The 20,648-nt window shown below is 36.6% G+C and overlaps 1 protein-coding gene across 3 annotated transcripts in view; it reads left to right on the forward strand.

Annotated features, from left to right (window-relative positions):
• Window positions 1-1,391: 1,391 nt before the first annotated feature.
• The window catches only part of LOC125649659 (anoctamin-8-like), a 46,262-nt gene continuing 27,005 nt past the window's right edge, over window positions 1,392-20,648 (forward strand). The window contains exons 1-2 of one of the 3 annotated variants that reach the window (XM_048877336.2): window positions 1,392-1,682; window positions 19,468-19,714. In XM_048877336.2, the coding sequence (XP_048733293.2) occupies window positions 1,622-1,682; window positions 19,468-19,714 (308 nt within the window). In that variant the 5' untranslated portion in view covers window positions 1,392-1,621. Of the gene's footprint in view, window positions 1,683-8,669; window positions 8,822-9,153; window positions 9,254-19,467; window positions 19,715-20,648 lie in introns of those variants that run through there. The other 2 variants (XM_048877338.2, XM_048877337.2) reach the window with 2 other exon arrangements.

A 20,648-nucleotide genomic window follows, 5' to 3' on the forward strand; every position in this document is an offset into this window, starting at 1 on the left:
CTTCGTGTAGAAGGGATGTACAAAATTCATACACTACCCACCATCAACAAGTACATGTACGCACACAAGCTTTTTTTTTTTTTGGGATGCAATATATTCAATATATTTTAAATGAAAAAGAGCTGAATTGACTGTGTATAACTTTAGATTTATAACTTTACAGTAAGATTGATCAGTTAAGGGGGTACAGCTACAATATCTGTGAAACAATGAATATTCAATATTTTCTGCATAGTCTGTTAAATTGTGATAATGATTTAAGGTGAAAAATCAAACGATCTTATAAAAGTACACATCAAATACACAATAATATGTATACTTATTTATGGTGGGCAGTGTATTGTCAATGTGGTCCAATCTAAAAAGAGAAGGGAGAAAAAAAAGAAGAATGATTCTTTTTATCTTCAGAATCTACGGCTCGATATCTTTGATGCTTGTGTCAACCAAGTTGACTTCTTGTTTTTACCAATGGAAACAATTCTTGTGAAGAATTTACACTGTGCCTTTTGAAATATTGTTACTGTATAAACATAAAGGCTGTAAAATTTAAGCCTTAGTGCTCAGCACTTACAGACTTTGAGCAGGGAGGGATCTTTATCATGCCACACCTGCTGTGACACGGGGCCTTGGTTTTTGCGGTCAGTCATCTGAAGAACTGCCCCATTTATTTGCCACTTACAACAAGCAAGGGTTACTGAGGACCTACTCTAACCCAGATCCTCACGGGACTGCAGACAGAAATGAAATTAGAATATAAATATGAGAAATAAAATTCATTTTTGAAAATACACATGGGTATGAACTAGCTGCAATGCTTCACTCTGGCATACTTTTCATGAAGTGTGTAATTATGCTTTATGAAAGTATGCTGGCATGTAATTTTTGTGGAAACGAGGGGTTATTTATATTTGTTCAGTAAAGACTGAATAACCCCCTCGTTTCCACAGAAATTAGCTGGCATGACACGCGCATCATTTTGTGCCCACATATATATTCAAAAAATGAAAATTATTTCTTAAGTATCTTGTTTATATGTGGTTTGCTGGATTTGATTGTTGGTGACCAGTAGCTCAGATGGTAGCTGAACACCAAACGGACAAGAAATTCAGAGGGGCCTAGCTGTGTCTGAATTCTGGTCTAATTTGTTCAGTACTTCTGAATTTTGTATACTGAAATTAATTAGTTGATGAAGCAACAAGGTAGATAAGATGATATCTTACGGCACACATTGGCTGCCTATAAGAAAATTGCTAATGAATGAAGAAAAAGAGGGCTACGATGAAAACGTTAATATTGAAATAGGAGTTATCTTTCTTGGTTCTTCTTTCCAATTCTGTCAGAATTTAAAAGTTTGGATTTCCCGCCATCTGTCAATTGATCATGTGATTTGTTAGTGTCCAAAATGGTAGACAACATGCAGCAGCAGTAAACAAATGAGTCCGGAGGTGAATGGACGAGGGAAAGGATTTGAGATATGTGTAAATTTCGCGAGTTTATAAATCTTTTCGTTACATATCAACGACTGACCATATTTAAAAACTAGATTATTCCAAACAGACAGTTGATGCCTCTGTTTGCAATATATTGCGGAGTTTCATGGATGTTGTGATAACATACGAAAATGGATAAGTGTCCGTCTACGGAGCCAGGGAAGAGACTCTCAAAGCTAAGAAATAAATTTCGTGAGTGTTATATTGGAAATCATTCTCATAATGCTACCTGTTGTGTGTATTCTCCATTCTCATATTCGGAGTCTGTTGCTGGCTTCCTTTTATCGTAGCATATATACATCTATCATTCGGATTCTCTGCTAGAACATCCCCAAATTTAATTCAAACGAATTATATTCAATGATGTGTCATTTTATTGAAACCGGGTGGTAGTAAATATATATTATTGATTTCCATGAGTAGTGAAAAAAGTCTGCTAAAATTTCTTGTACCTAAGTCTTTTATGATACCAGTCACTGCACACTTAGGCTTATGATTAAACATCTTTCTTTTTACCTGATAGAGTGTTTTGTTAATGTGTGCAGAGTAATTGAATGGTAGTTTAATTATCAAATATCTCAATCAAGCTGAATCTCGTCGAGATAAACGTTTTAGATGAATGTACTGTCAGTCTGATGTTTCAAAAAAGATCAAACTGCAATGAAGATGAATTGTGGTTAATCGCTTAAGTCCTAATCCTGTTGTAGTGCATATTCAGAAAGCAAGGGTTTCTGATGAAACGATCTACAAGGGAGAGAGTTGGGAGAATGTAACTGTCAAAGCAATTTCATTGTTAGTAACTAGGTATATGTACTTAGTTTATAGAGCACATGACAAGATATTCAGGGGTCCCAGGTTCTTGGTTTGGGTTGTTGCATTTCCTCCCACCCCATTACAGTTGGTGCCATCACTTGCCTCAAAATTTGATAGATGAAAAGGCCTCTAGAACACGAAAAATGAGTAGCTCACTTCATGATTCAAGGGAATCATTTCAGCTCTAATGCAAATTTATCTTCAGTAGCTAAGGGTTTTCAATATGCTACCCTCCTGGCCTTCTCGCAAGTCTACAGGCTTATTAACTATTGTGAAGTTAAATGTTAAGAGTTTTTAGCTCACATGAGCTGAAAGCTCAAGTGAGCTGTTCTGATAACTTTTTGTCTGGCGTCAGTCTGTCCATAAACTTTTTAAAAATTTCGACTTCTTCTCCACAACCACAGGGCTAATTTCAGCTAAACTTGCCACAAAGCATGCTTTGGTAAAGAGGATTTAAGTTTGTTCAAATGAAGGGCCATGCTCCCTCCAAAAGGGAGATAATCAAGAAAAGGCAAAAATAGGGAGGGGTCATTTAAAGTCTTCTTTTGGGGGAGGGTGAGGTCACATTAGGGGGATCAAAGTTTTACATGGAAATATATTGGAAAAATCTTTTCACTAACAGTAGAGTCATGAATACTTGTATTAATATGCAACTCAAGTATCCCCAGGTAGTGCAGATTCAAATTTGTTCAAATTGTGGTCCCTGGGGGCAGGGTGAGGTGACCTTAGGGGATCAAAGTTTTACTTGGAAATATATAGGAAAAATCTTCTCAATAACAGTAGGGTCATGAATACTTGTATTAATATACAAGTATCCCCAGGAAGTGCAGGTTGAAGTATATTCAGATCATGACCATCAGGGGGCAGGATGGGGACACAATAGGGGATCAAAGTTTTATATGGGAATATAAACTTAAGGGAAACATCTTTGAAAATTGCAAAAATTCTTTCAAAAATTGCAATATAGCTAAAGCACAGTATGCCAGGCCAAGGTGACTCATGTGAGCGATGTGGCCCATGGGCCTCTTGCGATGTGGCCCATGGGCCTCTTGTTATTAGTACTATGATTAGACTCTGTTGGATTCTATATCATTTGACCATCATTATTACAAATCTTATGTCAAAGACATCTGTGTTTTGAGATTTTTTTTTGTCTGTATCATGTGTATACTGTATTCCCTGGAAATGACAAGCAATTACACAATTAAGGAAAGTGGCACTTTAGCATAATTATTAATTAATGGTTTTCCCACTCTCAGTGTCTATTTCAACGAAATAAGGTCTCTATTTCCTAGCAATGAATATACTTAGAATCATTGATTTTTGAATAATCTCCATTTATTTTCTAGAACTAAGAGAACTACACACCCACCGTATGATATGATGTATAATTATCTTGATATTTGCTACAGCACTGTTATTCATAATCAATATTATACATTTCAAATGATCATTATCAAAATAATTGGGTCTTGTCCAACAGATGTGTGTGTATAGTTATATATCAGCAACATCCAAGCTTGGAAAGATTTGATCAGAAATACTAATAGATTAAGTCAGAATTTCTGAAGAGGAGACAAATCAGTATAATTACTTAGTTTATAGATTCAGGGAATCCAGGATCAGATCTCAGAACTGATCTGTTGTGGGTTTTTTTAACCTTTCCTTTACATGCAGTGCCACAATTAACTGACTACCGGTACACTGCATATAATGCCGGCCTTTATCAACATATGAAATAGCTCCATTGACTACATGACCATAACTATTAGGGTACTTACTAGGCATGTCTTGTTGTAAAGAAACCATTTTTTAGAAACCACTTGACTAGGATGGTGACCACTACTTCAAATGCCCATTTAGCAGCACCTCTGTAGTATATGTTACTATTTATATACTAGGGAACTTCTTACACTGAAAGATTAAAATACAACTTTACCTTAATTTCAAGCCTTCAGAATATACCTTTGCTGAGGTGAGTGAGGTCAAATTCTTGACACCTTTCAATCATGCAAGCAAAGAGACAGATTATGATCAGCAAAATACACTGCTAGCTGCCTGAGACAAAGTTTTTTAGGTCACCAGGAATGTAAATTTCAAATTTTAGGACTCGTGCACTTCTGGGACTTAATGGGTGGGGTGGGGCAAAAAACTGCCATCTATTGAACAACTTTCAATAATCTTCTTCTCTACAACCATACATCTGTAAGGAAAACTAAATGCATAATCATGTAGAGCTGGAAAACCTCTATAAAAATTGTAAATTTTATCATTAAAAAGACGCCGGAGTTCCTCATTGACAATATCTTCGTAGTCTTTGGTGATCAGGTTTTCCAACAGACAGTTGGAATTCCCATGGGCATACATTGTGCTCCTTTATCAGTTGACCTGTTTTTATATTTTCATGATGCAGAATTTATTCTAAAGCTTCTACATGAGAAAAAAATCTCTTGCTGTGGCCTTCAACTTGACATTTAGATATATCAACCAGGCCCAACTCTTCATTTGTGTACCTTATAGGCGTTATGGGTTTGATCACTGTAAGTTATCTTCATCTTTTCATGATTCCCAGAGAAAAGGTTCTGACTCCAGGGCAGGGCCAGACTTGGTATATAATGTAATGTTTATGTGTTTAAACATTTAAATAACATCTTCTTGAATGCTATTGATACTATAGAATTGAAAATAAATGGATATTAAGAAGGAGTATAGTTACTCCTTTACCAAAATCATAAATTTCATGATCCTAGGGTTAGGGATTTTTGGTTCTAGGGTAGGGCCAAATTATTTTAGTGATTTATTGTGTCTTACATGTATTTAAAATTTTTTTTAATTTTGCTGATACTGTATAAAATCTAATTGCATAATAGGAAAAGCATAAGGGAATATACCAAAATTGTGAATTTTGCATCTCCAATGTTTTGATTCTAGTGTGGGTCCAAAATAGTTACATAGTGTTAATATAGCATATATTATGTAAATTCATTCATCAGTATGGGCACATTTGGAGGCATTTGTGTTATAAGAACACATCTTGTTTTATACTGCTGCTGAATATTGGAATTTAGCTTAGATAATATGCAGAACAGGAAAATTAAATAGATTTTATAGCCATTGAGGTAGGGATATTTTACTTAGGTAACTTATAAGGCCTGTGGGCCTCTTGTTCTTTCATTTTGCTGATACTATGTAAAAACTAAAGCTCCTTTCACACATTCATGGATCAGGAGCCGGCTGACGCTGGATGCAAAATTCTAGTCATCCAGAGTGATCCGACGTAATGGCGGTGTCAACACGGTCTTATCACGATGCAGACACGGAAAACGTCAGTTTCTCTACGGATAACCACGTAACCATGTATGTCCCGGGGGGAAAATCCTGGTCGGTGCCGGCATGATCACGGAGCATATGGAAGATCACAGTTTCTGCTGGTCCATCCACGGTTGTTTCACGGAGATACGCAAATTATCACGGTCTTTCTTTCTTGCGTTTATCGTGTCGGTCCATGTAGTTACAGGGAACAATCCGTGTACAGACCGTAGACATCCGTGTTCTTCAGCAGAAAAGTTTCGTACATGGATGACCCCGGACTTTACACGGTTACTTCGATGGCTACACGGACTTCTTGGTTGATACACGGACCTCTCGGCTGATTCAAGGTGGTACACAGTACCTACACGGATCAATAAGGAGAATTTTCTTCCGGGATGATCCGGGGTAAAAATTAAACATGTTTAATTATTTTCACAGTTTGGCTTGGCCAAGCTGGATTGCCCCAGACACTGCTGAATGCATACATGGTTTGTACACGGTGATGGCAGATTGTCACGGACCATTACGGATTGACAATCCGGGATAATCCGGTGTCTCATCCGTGAATGTGTGAAAGGGGCTTTAGTGCATATTTTAGGAAAAGCAGAAAGGGGTGTACCAAATTGTGAATTTCACAACCCCATGGTTTTGACACTAGGGCAGGTCCAAAATAGTCATATAGTGTTAATAACTTAATGTACATTAAGTTAAACATATTCATGTATGAATTATGTAAAGTCTTTTATCATTATGGGCACTTTCGGAAGCATGTTTTTTTTTTTTTATATAAAAAGAACACATCTTGTTTTACATTGCTGCTGAATATTAGAATTTTGCTTAGATAAGCCGCTAGAACAGGAAAATGATTACAGATTTGGTAGCTCTAGGAGTTAGTGATACTAATACTCAGGTGACTAATGAGACCTGTGTCTTTGACATGTCTCTTTCTGTGTTTTAATTCTGGCACCAAACTTTTGAATTTATTAATTTCCCCATGACATTTATATAAACAATTGCCTGTCCATCATTGTTGATTGATGTCATCTTTTTCGTACTCCTCCCTGTTCGATATCCAAGGGTGATAAATAAGACAGTTCGACCACTCTTCTCTTTTTATGCCCCCGAGATCTAAGATTGGGGGGCATATTGTTTTTGTCCTGTCTGTCATTCTGTAAATCTGTAATTCTGTCATTCTGTCTGAAACTTTAACCTTGCTAATAACTTTTGAACAGTAAGTGATAGAGCTTTGATATTTCACATGAGTATTTCATGTGACAAGACCTTTCTGTGGGTACCAACATTTTTGACCCCGTGACCTTGGAGTTTGACCTACTTTTTGAAAACTTTAACCTTGCTAATAACTTTTGAACAGTAAGTGATAGAGCTTTGATATTTCACATGAGTGTTTCATGTGACAAGACCTTTCCGTGGGTACCAACATTTTTGACCCCGTGACCTTGACCTTGGAGTTTGACCTACTTTTTGAAAACTTTAACCTTGCTAATAACTTTTGAACAGTAAGTGATAGAGCTTTGATATTTCACATGAGTGTTCCATGTGACAAGACCTTTCAGTGGGTACCAACATTTTTTACCCTGTGAGCTTGACCTTGGAGTTTGGCCTAGGTACTTTTTGAAAACTTTAACCTTGCTAATAACTTTTGAACAATAAGTGATAGAGCTTTGATATTTCACATGAGTGTTCCTTGTGACAAGGCCTTTCTGTTGGTATTAAACCTTTTGACCTTGACATTTAACTTACTTTTATTTTTTTTTACATTGGACATAACTTCTAAATGGTAAATATTAGAGCTTTCATATTATACATGAGCATTTCTTTTGACAAGATCTTTCTACTGGTACCAAGATATTTGCCCTTGTGACCTTGGCCATCTTTGGAATTGGCCATTATCGGGGGCATTTGTGTTTCACAAACACATCTTGTTATGTACCATTAACCTAGCTAGCGGCTGTGATAAAACAGCAAAACAGAGCAAAAATATTTGTATCAATCACAAAGTTATAAAAAAAAAAGATATGGGATATACCAGATAAATATTTTGATATTAAAAGCCATATTATTAAAATACTAATTTGCTGACTGCCATTTTCTAATTTGAAAAGTAATTTAAAGTGTTCAAATATCTCAGAAAAAAAGTTTTTTGATTTGTGAAATACAGCTTTCATTACGGTGTCAATGTGTCTATAGTATTTAATCGTGGGTTAATTGCCTCATCACACATATCACATGGCCAGATATTTGTATTGTAAAATCTGAAAGTCCTCTCCAAGAATTTCTTTTCATATATTTATTTCCTACTGATTTCTTAAAGTGGTTTGGAACAGGGAAACACATGCATTTGCCTACTTGAAAACTCTTGATATATTTTTGTGCCTGCTAGATTATGTAACGTAATACAATGTAGTTGATTATTTTAAAATTTTAATCCCTACCATGCAGGTTTTAAGAGGGGAAATGTGTTCACTTGTGAAAGTAGATGGATTAAGACAAGATGCTTCCTTTTCGTAGCTTGTTATTTTAAGATAATAATGTATAGCACTCCATCAAAAGTTGTGAATTTGAAATTTACTGAACATTAACTTTTCTTATTAAGCTTAATATAGCATTTTTTTTTTTTTTACAAAAAATCTTGAAAATGAATTTAAAAAGAGGATTTGAACTTTTGATTCACACTTTATTCTTAATTCATCATTAATCTACTGAGGTAACCCTACTAAGGAGGAATACTACACTAGAGAAACAGGGATGAATATATATAGTGTCCAGATAATATGTACTGAAATGATATTTTGAAATTGAAAACTGTCTTTGCTTTATTTAGTCAAAAACGCAGCTTTAGTAGGAAGTAATCTGAAAAAAAAATTAAAACCCCTGCTGAACTCAAACCTTTGATCTACAAGTCAGTAATCAACAAGCTACCCAGCTGGACAATCAAATTTAAAAGGAGTATATAGAGATATTGCTGCTATTTATATTTTCCTTCATGATTTAAAAGGAAGTCAGCCAGTTTGACGATGTAGTGTATACCTCCTTAAAAAGACAAGAAATTTTTGGCTGGTATTGATTTGTGCATTTGTGTTTCAAAAGGAAGTCATATACTATTTTATGTGTGATGGTCACATAATATTACCTGGAATTTGAAGTGGATTTTGACTTGCATACACATACTTCTTTTAGACATATGGGTTAGTATATGAGTATGCTGGTTGTGATCAATACTAGTGCTGGATACTTAGATTATATAGGCTGTAACACATACACTAATTAAGTTATGAGACATTTGAGAAATTAGGTTATGGTAATTAGAGGATGGCCCTAAGATTCCTATCAATATTTCTACTGCTGAGCATAGGTTGATGATGATGTTCATGCACTTATTTTTCGCAGTATTGACATTTAAGGAGAATTGATGTTTCCACATTTTTTTTTTCTATTATGGATTAAATGAATTCGAACAATTATGTGTATAATTAACAGATGTGCAGGTTTCATCAGGTGTCAAATGTTGTGTTACAAAGGCAAATGCACAACTATGGAACATATTTGAATGTACAAGCTTTAAGAATATTTTCAAAACAAAAAATAACGTTGAAGAATGGAAACTAACAGTGAATCTGGTAAGTCAGTAAAGCTGCCTTGGTTGTCCGATATTTGTTATCACTCCCCCAGAATAAAAGCTTCGGGGGCATATAGTTTTTGGTTTGTCTGTCTGTGGCAAAAACTTTAACCTTGGTCATATCTTTTACATTGTAAGAGGTAGAGGTTTTAAATTTGGAATGTGTATTTCTTGTGGCAAGATCTTTCCATTAACACCAAAAATTTTCACCTTGTGACCTTAACATTGACCTTTGATCTGGTTCTACTTTGTTGTAATCCAGGGGCATCAGTGTTTCACAAACACATCTTGATTTTAGTTAAAAAGAAATGAAAGTACTTTTTACTCACATGATATAAAGTAAGTGCAAAGCAGTTTATAAATTTGTGTAAACTATCTCAACTTACTTTATATCGTATGAAATGTCATATTTGATTGAGCAGGTCTGTTCACATGTAAAGATCTCTCAAACCTTAGCTACATGATAAAGACTTGCATGTGTGATGAATCTCAGGTGATATTTGCCTTAATTTAGCTATTGCATGTCACCTGTAGTCTCTAGATGAGTGACACGAAAATCTTCAAAGCGGGTCTAGTCACAGGTAACCATGTAAGGACCCCATCGTGCACATTTACGTGGGCGTGATGCATGGAGGAATGTTTCAGATGCTGCACCTTCCCTTCTTTTTGTGGATGAGTAAGTGAACGTAAGTCCTAGTATGCATAATAGCTACTGTGGTTAATTTAAGTAGCATGTATCAAATGTTTTATTGAAGATTTATGGTCTGTGCAGTCATACTGTTTTGGAACTGCCATTTTTAATGTTGGAGTCAGTTTTTGATCTGTCTTTGACAACCCGTATAAAATCTTTAATTAGGCTGATTCTCTGTATGAAATTGAGGCAGATAAAAAAAAAGCTGCAGATTACGGATGGGATTTTATGAATGTCTATTAATTCACAGTTTCACGCCATTTTGGGGAGATGCATACATCTTAGAATGATTCGACGCAAATTCATTATCTGGGGTATATAAGCACTATATTTAACAATTTTGAAAGATCCTTTCATAAAATTGCATGAGTTTAGACAGGGGAAGATGCAGAAAATTTTTAGATGGGAGATGCAACCAAAGTTTGTACTTTTTCCCACCCCATCCAGAAAGGTACAACTGTGTGATAATTAAGCCCAAAATAGCCCAAAAAGATACTATTTGTGTTCAAAAACTAGGGGTGTGTGTGTGGGTGGGGGAGTTGCAACCCTCATGTGGATGAGGGAGTTGCAACCCCCATGACCCCCTCAAAATCTGTACCTATAGGAGAAGGGCCTAATAATTGCCCTCCCCCTCCCCCCCCCCCCCCCCCCCCCCCCCCCAATTGGCTATCAGTTTATAGACTCCGAAACAAAACCTTCACCAAGATATGATGTCATATTCCTGTTTTGGGGAAGTTATGATAAAAAGTAGACATTCTTATACTCTGTAGACATTCTTATACTCTTTAATTTCCTTTCCACAAAACTAAAATAAACTTTCTGAACAGAATTCATATTACTACTATACATGCACGAATCTTTAAAAAAATACGTGATTGGAAGAAAAATCAATCCTGTTGAAAAGGATTTTGTTTTACATTTCTGAGGAAGCTAATTATTAGGTGCTTCTCATATACAGTAAAACAACCAAGTGTGAACTTGTTGATTTGACATTTTTCAGTTTTACAGGATTATTATTGTCAAGATTTTAAATGTCCCAGTAACATTCTAATATGTAATGTACTAATATCATGAAGTTTGAGGAAAATAAATGTTGCTGATGACATAACATGGTCACTGTGTGAAATTTCCTTCTACACTGTGAGTCACTTGCAACTGTAAATATTTCCTGGTTATCGGATTAAAGGTACTTGTTTCTATAATAAGTTATGACATCTCTGTATACTAGATAATAACACATTTAGGTAGTGTTTGGAGAAGGGCCTTCACATCATAACTTATTTACAGAAACATTGCCTGTGTAGCGGATGTGATATTTACATTGAAATTTGAAAAAGTATGAATGATTACAGAAAACAAAATTAAGAAATAATTATTGAAATAGGCAGAAATTGTAATAAATTCAATAATCTCTATAGAAAAATTAACATGCTATACTTGTAAAGTTTATTGAAAACAAAAAACATTTTGTACTCTAATTACTTCCTTGTTTATTATGATTTCGATTTAAATATTATGACATTTTTAATGATGAATTACAATGTTAACCCATTTGATTACGATATTACAAAACATTTCATGTAACTAGAGTTTTATGCACAGAAACTTTAAATGACTTGCATGCTATAGCTATTAAAATGTTATGAAGTTTTCTGCTGTTTGTCATATGACTATAATGCTAATTTGGTGATGTCGATAAATTGATAATTGAAATAGACTTTGTTGGATTAGCATTAGGTTATTTGATCTCTAGTTTGTGTTGTCTGCACCTACATGTAGCACAGCGTGAGAATTAACACAGAACCTGTTTTAAAGGTATTGATGAGATGTCCATGGTGTGCTTACTTAATCTAGAAGTCTTTTCATCTCGATCGAACCATTACCTTTTCAAGGAAGTACTGTGATAACTTTTTTTTATCGGCAACTTTCATGAATAAGTAAAGCTCACAAATCCCCCCAAAAGAATATAGCGTGCATGTGACAATGTGATGATTAGTAAGAGTTAGGAAGCCTGACTCCCAATCAATAGTCCTGTTTTTTTATTTGTTAGTTGACAGATCCTGTAGATTGTTGTACAAAGGACATTGATGTGAGAGAAACTAGACATTGATAGAGTTCATATAAAGTGTCACATCAATCAACATCTGCTGACAGCTGTAGGCTTCGTTATTGAACAATTTCAGAGAAACATCCAAACATTAAATGTGTGCTATGTGATCTAAAATTTGACTCGATCATTACATGTGTCAGTTTAACAGTTTGTAACATACATAAAGTTTATGCACACAGGTGATCTTATTTTTTGAAAGATGCTTGACCACCCACCATGGCTGAGCACCCATTCCACAGGCAGTATATGTTCAGTACTCACAGAGAGATTCTCAGTCAATGTTGTTTCAATGAAATATTGACCAAACTTGCATACATTTCAGCACCAAGTTATAAATTATTTTAAACAAGTGATGTTTGTAAAACACATATGCCCCCCATGGTGCAAAATTGAAAAGGGTTATACAAACACATCATTTAATTGATAGTAGTATCATCAATTCAAATTATTGAGCAGACAATATCTTCCTATGTCAAGAGTGGATTGACCATGTGATCTAAAAATCAATAGGGGTCATCTACTCCTTATGCTGTACCAGTGTACCAAGTTTGGTGTCAATCAAGCAAATAATTCTTAAAATATAGGAGACAATATATTACTATGTCCAGTTCAACTATTGACCTTTGACCTCCAAATCAATATGGGTCATCTTCTCCTGAAGATGTACCAGTGTACTAAGTTTGATGTTTGTCAAGCAAAAGGGTTATCAAGATATTGAGTGGACAGTATATTACTATGTCTAGTTTGACCCTTGACCATGTGACCTTAAAATCAATAGGGGTCATCTTCTCCTGATGACGTACCAGTGTACCAAGTTTGATGTCTGTCAAGCAAAGGGTTCTCTAGACATTGAGTGGCCAGTATATTCCTATGTCTAGTTTGACCCTTGACCTTTGACCATGTGACCTCAAACTCTATAGGGGTCATTGTCTTCTGAAGACATACCAGTGTACCAAGTTTGATGTCTGTCAAGCAAAGGGTTCTCAAGATATTGAACAGACAGTATATTCCAATGTCCAGTTTGACCCTTGACCTTTAAACATGTGACCTCAAAATCAATAGGGGTCATCTTCTCCTGAAGATGTACTAGTGTACCAAGTTTGATGTATGTCAAGCAAAGGGTTCTCAAGATATTGAATGGACAGTATATTCCTATATCTGGTTTGATCCTTGACCTTTGACCATATGACCTCAAAATCAATAGGGGTTATCTTCCTCTGAAGATGTACTGGTGTACCAAGTTTGATGTCTGTCAAGCAAAGGGTTCTGTAGACATTGAATGGTCAGTATATTCCTATGCCCAGTTTGACCTTTGACCATATGACCTCAAAATCAATAGTGGTCATTTACTCCTTAGGATGTACCAGTGTGCTAAGTTTGATGTCTGTCAAGCAAAGGGTTCTCAAGATATTGAGCGGACATTATATTCCTATGTCCAGAGTAGATTGACCCTTGACCTATGACCTTTTGACCTGAAAAACAACAGGGGTCCTCTTCTACTCATAACCAACCCATATATGAAATATCATTATCATCAAGCGAATGGTTCTCAAGATATCTCTTGTTGAAAGTCATTTCTCGAATTCAGACTCATACAGAAAGGCCATACTAATAGGCATTTCATTCTAGTATAAGCGTCTGCTCTCCTGCACTATCAAACGCCTAGTAACAAAACAATTCTCATTCGACATTCAATAATTGGAACACAAAACATGCCATTCTAATGAAATCCCGTAAAGTTTAGTTTCGCAAATCAAATAATTGATGAGCTTTATCTTTGAAGTGGATTAAATACTAGGTTGTAGTCAAATTTAAAGGCATTGGCATTTACAGCCAAACAGAAAGCAGGAACATACTCATGGTTATATCCTAAGAAATTAAGCCATGAGGGGGACATGATATTGAAAATAGTCCCTACCCTTGTATTGGCAATGCATGGTCTTGTATTAATAATCTGTGCCCACATATTGGCAATCTATTCCCAAATTTGCACTCTGTGCCCTAGTATTGACAACCCGTGCCCCCTGTAATCCCAGACATTCCAATCCCTGCCCTTACATTAGTATATTGACAATCCCTGCCTGCGTATTGACAATCCCTGTCCTCGTATTGACAATCCCTGCCCTCGTATTGACAATCCCTGCCTGTGTATTGACAATCCCTGCCCTCATATTGACAATACCTTCCCTCGTACTGACAATCCCTGCCTACGTATTGACAATCCCTGCCTGTTTATTGACAGTCCCTGCCTTCGTATTGACAGTCCCTGCCTGTGTATTGACAATCCCTGCCTGTGTATTGACAATCCCTGCCTTCGTATTGACAGTCCCTGCCTGTGTATTGACAATCCCTGCCTGTGTATTGACAATCCCTGCCTGCATATTGACAAATCCTGCCCTCATATTGACAGTCCCTGCCCTCGTATTGACAAATCCTACCCTCGTATTGACAATCCCTGCCCTTGTATTGACAAACACTGTCTGCGTACTGAAAATTCCTGCCTGTTTATTGACAATCCCTGCCTTCATATCGACAATCTCTGCCTCCGTATTGACAATCCCTGCCTGTGTATTGACAATCCCTGCCTTCGTATTGACAATCCCTGCCTGCGTATTAACAATCCCTGCCTGCGTATTGACAATCCCTGCCTGTGTATTGACAATCCCTGCCCTCATATTGACAATACCTTCCCTTGTACTGACAATCCCTGCCTACGTATTGACAATCCCTGCCTGTTTATTGACAGTCCCTGCCTTCGTATTGACAGTCTCTGCCTGTGTATTGACAATCCCTGCCTGCATATTGACAAATCCTGCCCTCATATTGACAGTCTCTGCCCTCATATTGACAAATCCTACCCTCGTATTGACAATCCCTGCCCTCGTATTGACAAACACTGTCTGCGTACTGACAATCCCTGCCTGTTTATTGACAATCCCTGCCTTCATATCGACAATCCCTGCCTCCGTATTGACAATCCCTGCCTGTGTATTGACAATCCCTGCCTTCGTATTGACAATCCCTGCCTGCGTATTGACAATCCCTGCCTGCGTATTGCTGCGTATTGACAATCCCTGCCTGCGTATTGACAATCCCTGCCTGCATATTGACAAGCTCTGCCTGCGTATTACAATCTTTGACCTCGTATTGACAATATAGGTCCTCATATTGACAATCTTTGTTGAAATGTTGGCACTTATGGTAAATTCTTTTCAATATACATTTGTATATCATTTTCAAAGTTAAAATATTGGAAGGATAAAAAATACATCGGCTTTTGCACTCAAAAATGACATAGAATAAGATTTTGGGGGTAAAATCTCCTAGCTAATAGGTGGAAATAATCCTCTCGGTGTGCCACTGTCTGATTGTCATCTGTTGATAGGTAATGATCTAATTCACGCATCCAATATTATGCTGATTTTAATGACTGTGTTTATTGTACGTTATTAGTTCAGCTAGACCTTTGTGTACGTGTTTTAGTCACCTGCATGCTTCTCCAACATATCAGACAAGGAGATGATGGAGAGACTTTGATCAGAAAAGATCACTTAAAGAACCAAGGCTGATTAAACCTTCTCCAATTAGAGACAGTACATGGAGTGAATAAGGCTGAGATCCTGTGCAGCAGAAGGCTCCTGGAAGATTTAATTAACGCTGGGCTGAACTTGGCGTATACAAGTAGCTACTGTCCTCATGAAATTTCAAGAATTCCACACTTTGGATCAATAAAAGCTAACATGTGATTTTATTTACCGTACATAATTATTCTAAAAATGTAATGAAACACTTATCTTAAGTCTATATCTGATCTATACATGTAACTTATAAATGAATGGATTACCAATCTGAGGTAACAAATTGCTAGTTGTTGCACAATTATTACCAATCTGAAGAAATAGATTACTAAATCATGTGCTAATCTGTGTGCATGGGCTCCAATCCAAAGGAATGGATAACTAATCTGCATGTACACACAGATTAACAGTTTGAGAGGAAAGATTGCTGCCATTTATCCGAGGGAGCAGATTGCTAATCTCTTTGTACGGATTGCCAATCCGAGGGAGCAGATTGCTAATCTCTTTGTATGGATTGCCAATCCGAGGGAGTAGATTGCTAATCTCTACGGATTGCCAATCCGAGGGAGCAGATTACTAATTGCTTTGTACGGATTACCAATCCGAGGGAGCAGATTGGTAATCTCTTTGTATGGATTGCCAATCCGAGGGAGTAGATTACTAATCTCTTTGTACGGATTGCCAATCCGAGGGAGCAGATTAGAAATTTCTGTACGGATTGCCAATCTGAGGGAGCAGATTGGTAATCTCTTTGTATGGATTGCCAATCCGAGGGAGTAGATTGTTAATATCTGTACGGATTGCCAATCTGAGGGAGCAGATTACTAATCTCTTTGTACGGATTACCAATCCGAGGGAGCAGATTACTAATCTTGTACGGATTACCAATCCGAGGGAGCAGATTGCTAATCTCTTTGTACAGATTGCCAATCCAAGGGAGCAGATTGCTAATCTCTTTGTACGGATTGCCAATCCGAGGGAGCAGATTACTAATCTCTTTGTACGGATTGCCAATCCGAGGGAGCAGATTACTAATCTCTTTGTACGGATTACCAATCCGAGGGAGCAGATTGATTAAATCTCTATGTACGGATTGCCAATCTGAGGGAGCAGATTGCTAATCTCTTTGTACGGATTACCAATCCGAGGGAGCAGATTGCTAATCTCTTTGTACGGATTACCAATCCGAGGGAGCAGATTGATTAAATCTCTCTGTACGGATTGCCAATCCGAGGGAGCAGATTGCTAATCTCTTTGTACGGATTACCAATCTGAGGGAGCAGATTGCTAATCTCTTTGTACGGATTACCAATCCGAGGGAGCAGATTGCTTAAATCTCTCTGTACGGATTGCCAATCTGAGGGAGCAGATTGCTAATCTCTTTGTACGGATTACCAATCCGAGGGAGCAGATTGCTAATCTCTTTGTACGGATTGCCAATCCGAGGGAGCAGATTGCTTAAATCTCTTTGTACGGATTACCAATCCGAGGGAGCAGATTGCTTAAATCTCTCTGTACAGATTGCCAATCCGAGGGAGCAGATTGCTAATCTCTTTGTACGGATTACCAATCCGAGGGAGCAGATTGCTAATCTCTTTGTACGGATTACCAATCTGAGGGAGCAGATTGCTAATCTCTTTGTACAGATTGCCAATTCGAGGGAGCAGATTGCTAATCTCTTTGTACGGTTTGCCAATCCGAGGGAGCAGATTGCTAATCTCTTTGTACGGTTTGCCAATCTGGGGCCCGTTTTACAAAACAACTTACAACAAAGTTGCAAGTCTTAAAGTGTATTGCACAGTTGTTACTTTAAATGAATGAAGTAAAACTTTTCTGAGGCTTAGTTTTCAACATTTTAAAAAAAATATTTTGCATTTGGAGCGAATTATCTTACAATAAAACTGGAAAATTTCAGTGTGTAAAGTTGGTCGTAAGTCGTAAGACCTTTTGTAAAATGCATGTGCCCCTGGTGGAGAAGATTACAAATATGTAAGTATCGAACAATTCCAATGTTTTTACCTTTGATATCTTTATACATTTATTGCATGCAATAAATTGTTTATTATACCGAAACAAAGCAAGACTACAAAAATGTATTTGAAATTGGAGTCCGCTCATCTATACATTGTATGTAGTTGAGATTATCTTAACATTAACATCGCGCTGTCAACGTATTAGAATGTAAAAACAACGAATTACAGTGATATGATAACCAGTTTTGTATTTCCATTCTCCATGAATGCTGATTTACTTGCTTGTTTTTTCTATCAACCAAAACCAAGCAATTTAATTGTATATCAGAGACCCGCATATTTTGTGCCTTACGAACTATCAAAGTACAATGACTCGGACTCATTGTGACGTCAGGATAAAATTCGTTTACCTTGACGTTAAATTTATGGAAATGCACGAGGCTGCATGTTTGTTGTTGTCTGCGTCATTCGGAACACTCGGGTTTGTTCATTTAGCTGGACACGAAAGTGAAACGAGATATCCGAAGGGGTGGAACATGACGTTCTGGTGCAGGGCAAACACGACGGTCACATGACCTTCTCGGCCAATCAGATTCTGTTTTACTAGTGATTCTTTATATGAGGTATAATAATATCATTTGTAATGATAACCATTCCTCATGAATGTGTTGCAGTTGTGAACAATGCACGTTTGAATTTAGAAAAATACAGTCAAACTTGTCTTAGCGGCCACTTGAAATCAGCGGCCACTCCACTCTCAATTCCCCCGATGATTTTTCCTATATACATGTATTTGTATTGGAATAAACGGCCACCTGTGTAATGCGGCCAGCGGCCACTCAAATCCTCACCCATCACGTTAATTGCACTGTAATAGGCGGCCATTTTGTCCAACAACACCGTTTTATCACGTGATATTTTACATGAGTTAATCAGCTGAGACGATAGCCGATTGTTTTGAAAACACACATTCGCTTGGGTACTTAAATACTGGTCAGTTTACCTGCAGCTATTAAACAGATTTGTGTTCAAATTAAATATTTTGTACTCTGTTATCGTTGTTTGTCATTTTTAACACATTGTTGAAATGGCTTCGCCAAATGTAAAACGGAAAGTTTTAACTTTGATCTGGATAAAAAATTCAATTTCATGGTAACAACAGATTGCTATCATATCTAATTTGAATGCAAGTGATTTTTTTTAATGACATGTCTTTGAACAAAAACAAACAAAAAACAATTATGGACTTTTTTAATCAGTAAAGCATGTACATGTATTATTTTCTACATGGACATTAGAATGTACATATGTAAAAATGATCAGTATTTTTATGTAATTCACTTTATTTTACTCTGTGAAGTGTAATAAAGTTTAGTACTTGTTCATGTATTGATTGACTAGCTGTTTACAGGGCAAACTGCAATAAGAGGTCACCTGTCATAAGTGGCCACTTTCATAACTTCCCTAAGGTACCGATGGCCTCTTAAAACAGGTTTGACTGTATAGTATTTACGTCAATTTTGATGGCTGGGAATTCTGACAGAAATGAAAGTAGAATGTAAATAATAAGAAATAAATTTCATTTTGAAAATACATTCAGGTATAAACTGCAATGCTTCATGCCAGCATACTTTTAATAAAGTGCTAATGCGCTTCACAAAGTATGCTGGCGTGAAGTGTTGCAGTTCATACCATCATGAATTTTAAAAGATGAAATCTGTTTCTTAAATGATTGGATTTATATGATAGGGTTTGTACAAGGATAAGTTTTATTCAAAGCACTATTACTTTGGATTCAGATATCATATTGTATTGCATGCTTAAGGTACGGTATGTGCTAACTGTTTATTTCTATACTTTTAGCCTCACGTCTGTTTGGGAAAAAACTGATACCTACTAGCCGCTTAGTGGCATCCAGTCATATCCTGCGTAACACCATTCCGACACAGGACTGCGATGTGCTAGTTACGTTTCCCGCAGATACAGAGACCAGTACCCTCATGTGGCTCCTGGACCGACTCCGAGCCAGGTGCCCTCACTTGATCATCCAAGTCCATCACCATAGCAACACCAAGGGGTCCATGTTTCATCTGACTGCTACATATGAAGGGTTTGAATTTCTTATTTTTACTCTATAAGGCTTTTGAAAATTGTCTGATAGATAGCTTATTTCTGTTTGTCAGAATTGCATTTCTTCTAAGATGGCTATCAATGTAAAGTACATCAAGTATCATTTGATGAAACCAGTACAAGGTTGTGAATATAAAAGTTCAGCAGGTGCTTGTTTTGAAATATTTTTCATCCACTGCCTGAGCTTTAAACATGAAGATTTTGTAATGTAGATCTATCTATTCAATATTTCTTTCTTTTTTTCCCAGTTCTTGAGATCAGACTAGTAGTTTGTTAGGAACTGATAGAATGCAAACAGACTACCCATGTACCTGTCAGCTGCAATACTGATATCAATGATATGTGATATTTATAGCATTATAAACACTGTGGCCAAAGAACAAGTGGTTACTTTACCTCTGACATCTGGTTGTGATTATTATGTGCTTCTGATAATCCACAAAATACAATAAATACATGTACCTGTGTGTTATTGGTAGCATGCTGTCTGGGAAAAACATTCCAAGTACTTTCTGTAATAATATTTTGGAAAGCTGATGTTCTGAATCTGTACAAGGCTATTAATTCACGTAGTCAGCTGATATTTTTATTTAGAAAAAATTGATGTAGATGCATGAATTTTTATGATTTGATTATCATTGGGACAATTAAGAAATTTATATTCTGTGGAAAGTATCATGGTACACTACTGTCTGGTCACCCAGGTTTTCTATTTCTATTTCTATTCCTTTAAGTTCCCAAGAATTTCACACGGATTTCCAGAGTTATGGTTCTTTACTGTTTACTTGGTTGATTCAATTGGGTAATTGGGGTTTATATGTAGAATAAAGGTTTATCAAATATTATATTCATGGACTTATGCAACCGAACTTTGACCTTACTTTAAAAAATACAGATTGGTGTATTTTGTGCCA

Source organism: Ostrea edulis, chromosome 5, assembly GCF_947568905.1.
Source record: "Ostrea edulis chromosome 5, xbOstEdul1.1, whole genome shotgun sequence".
In the NCBI taxonomy this organism is placed as follows: domain Eukaryota; kingdom Metazoa; phylum Mollusca; class Bivalvia; order Ostreida; family Ostreidae; genus Ostrea; species Ostrea edulis.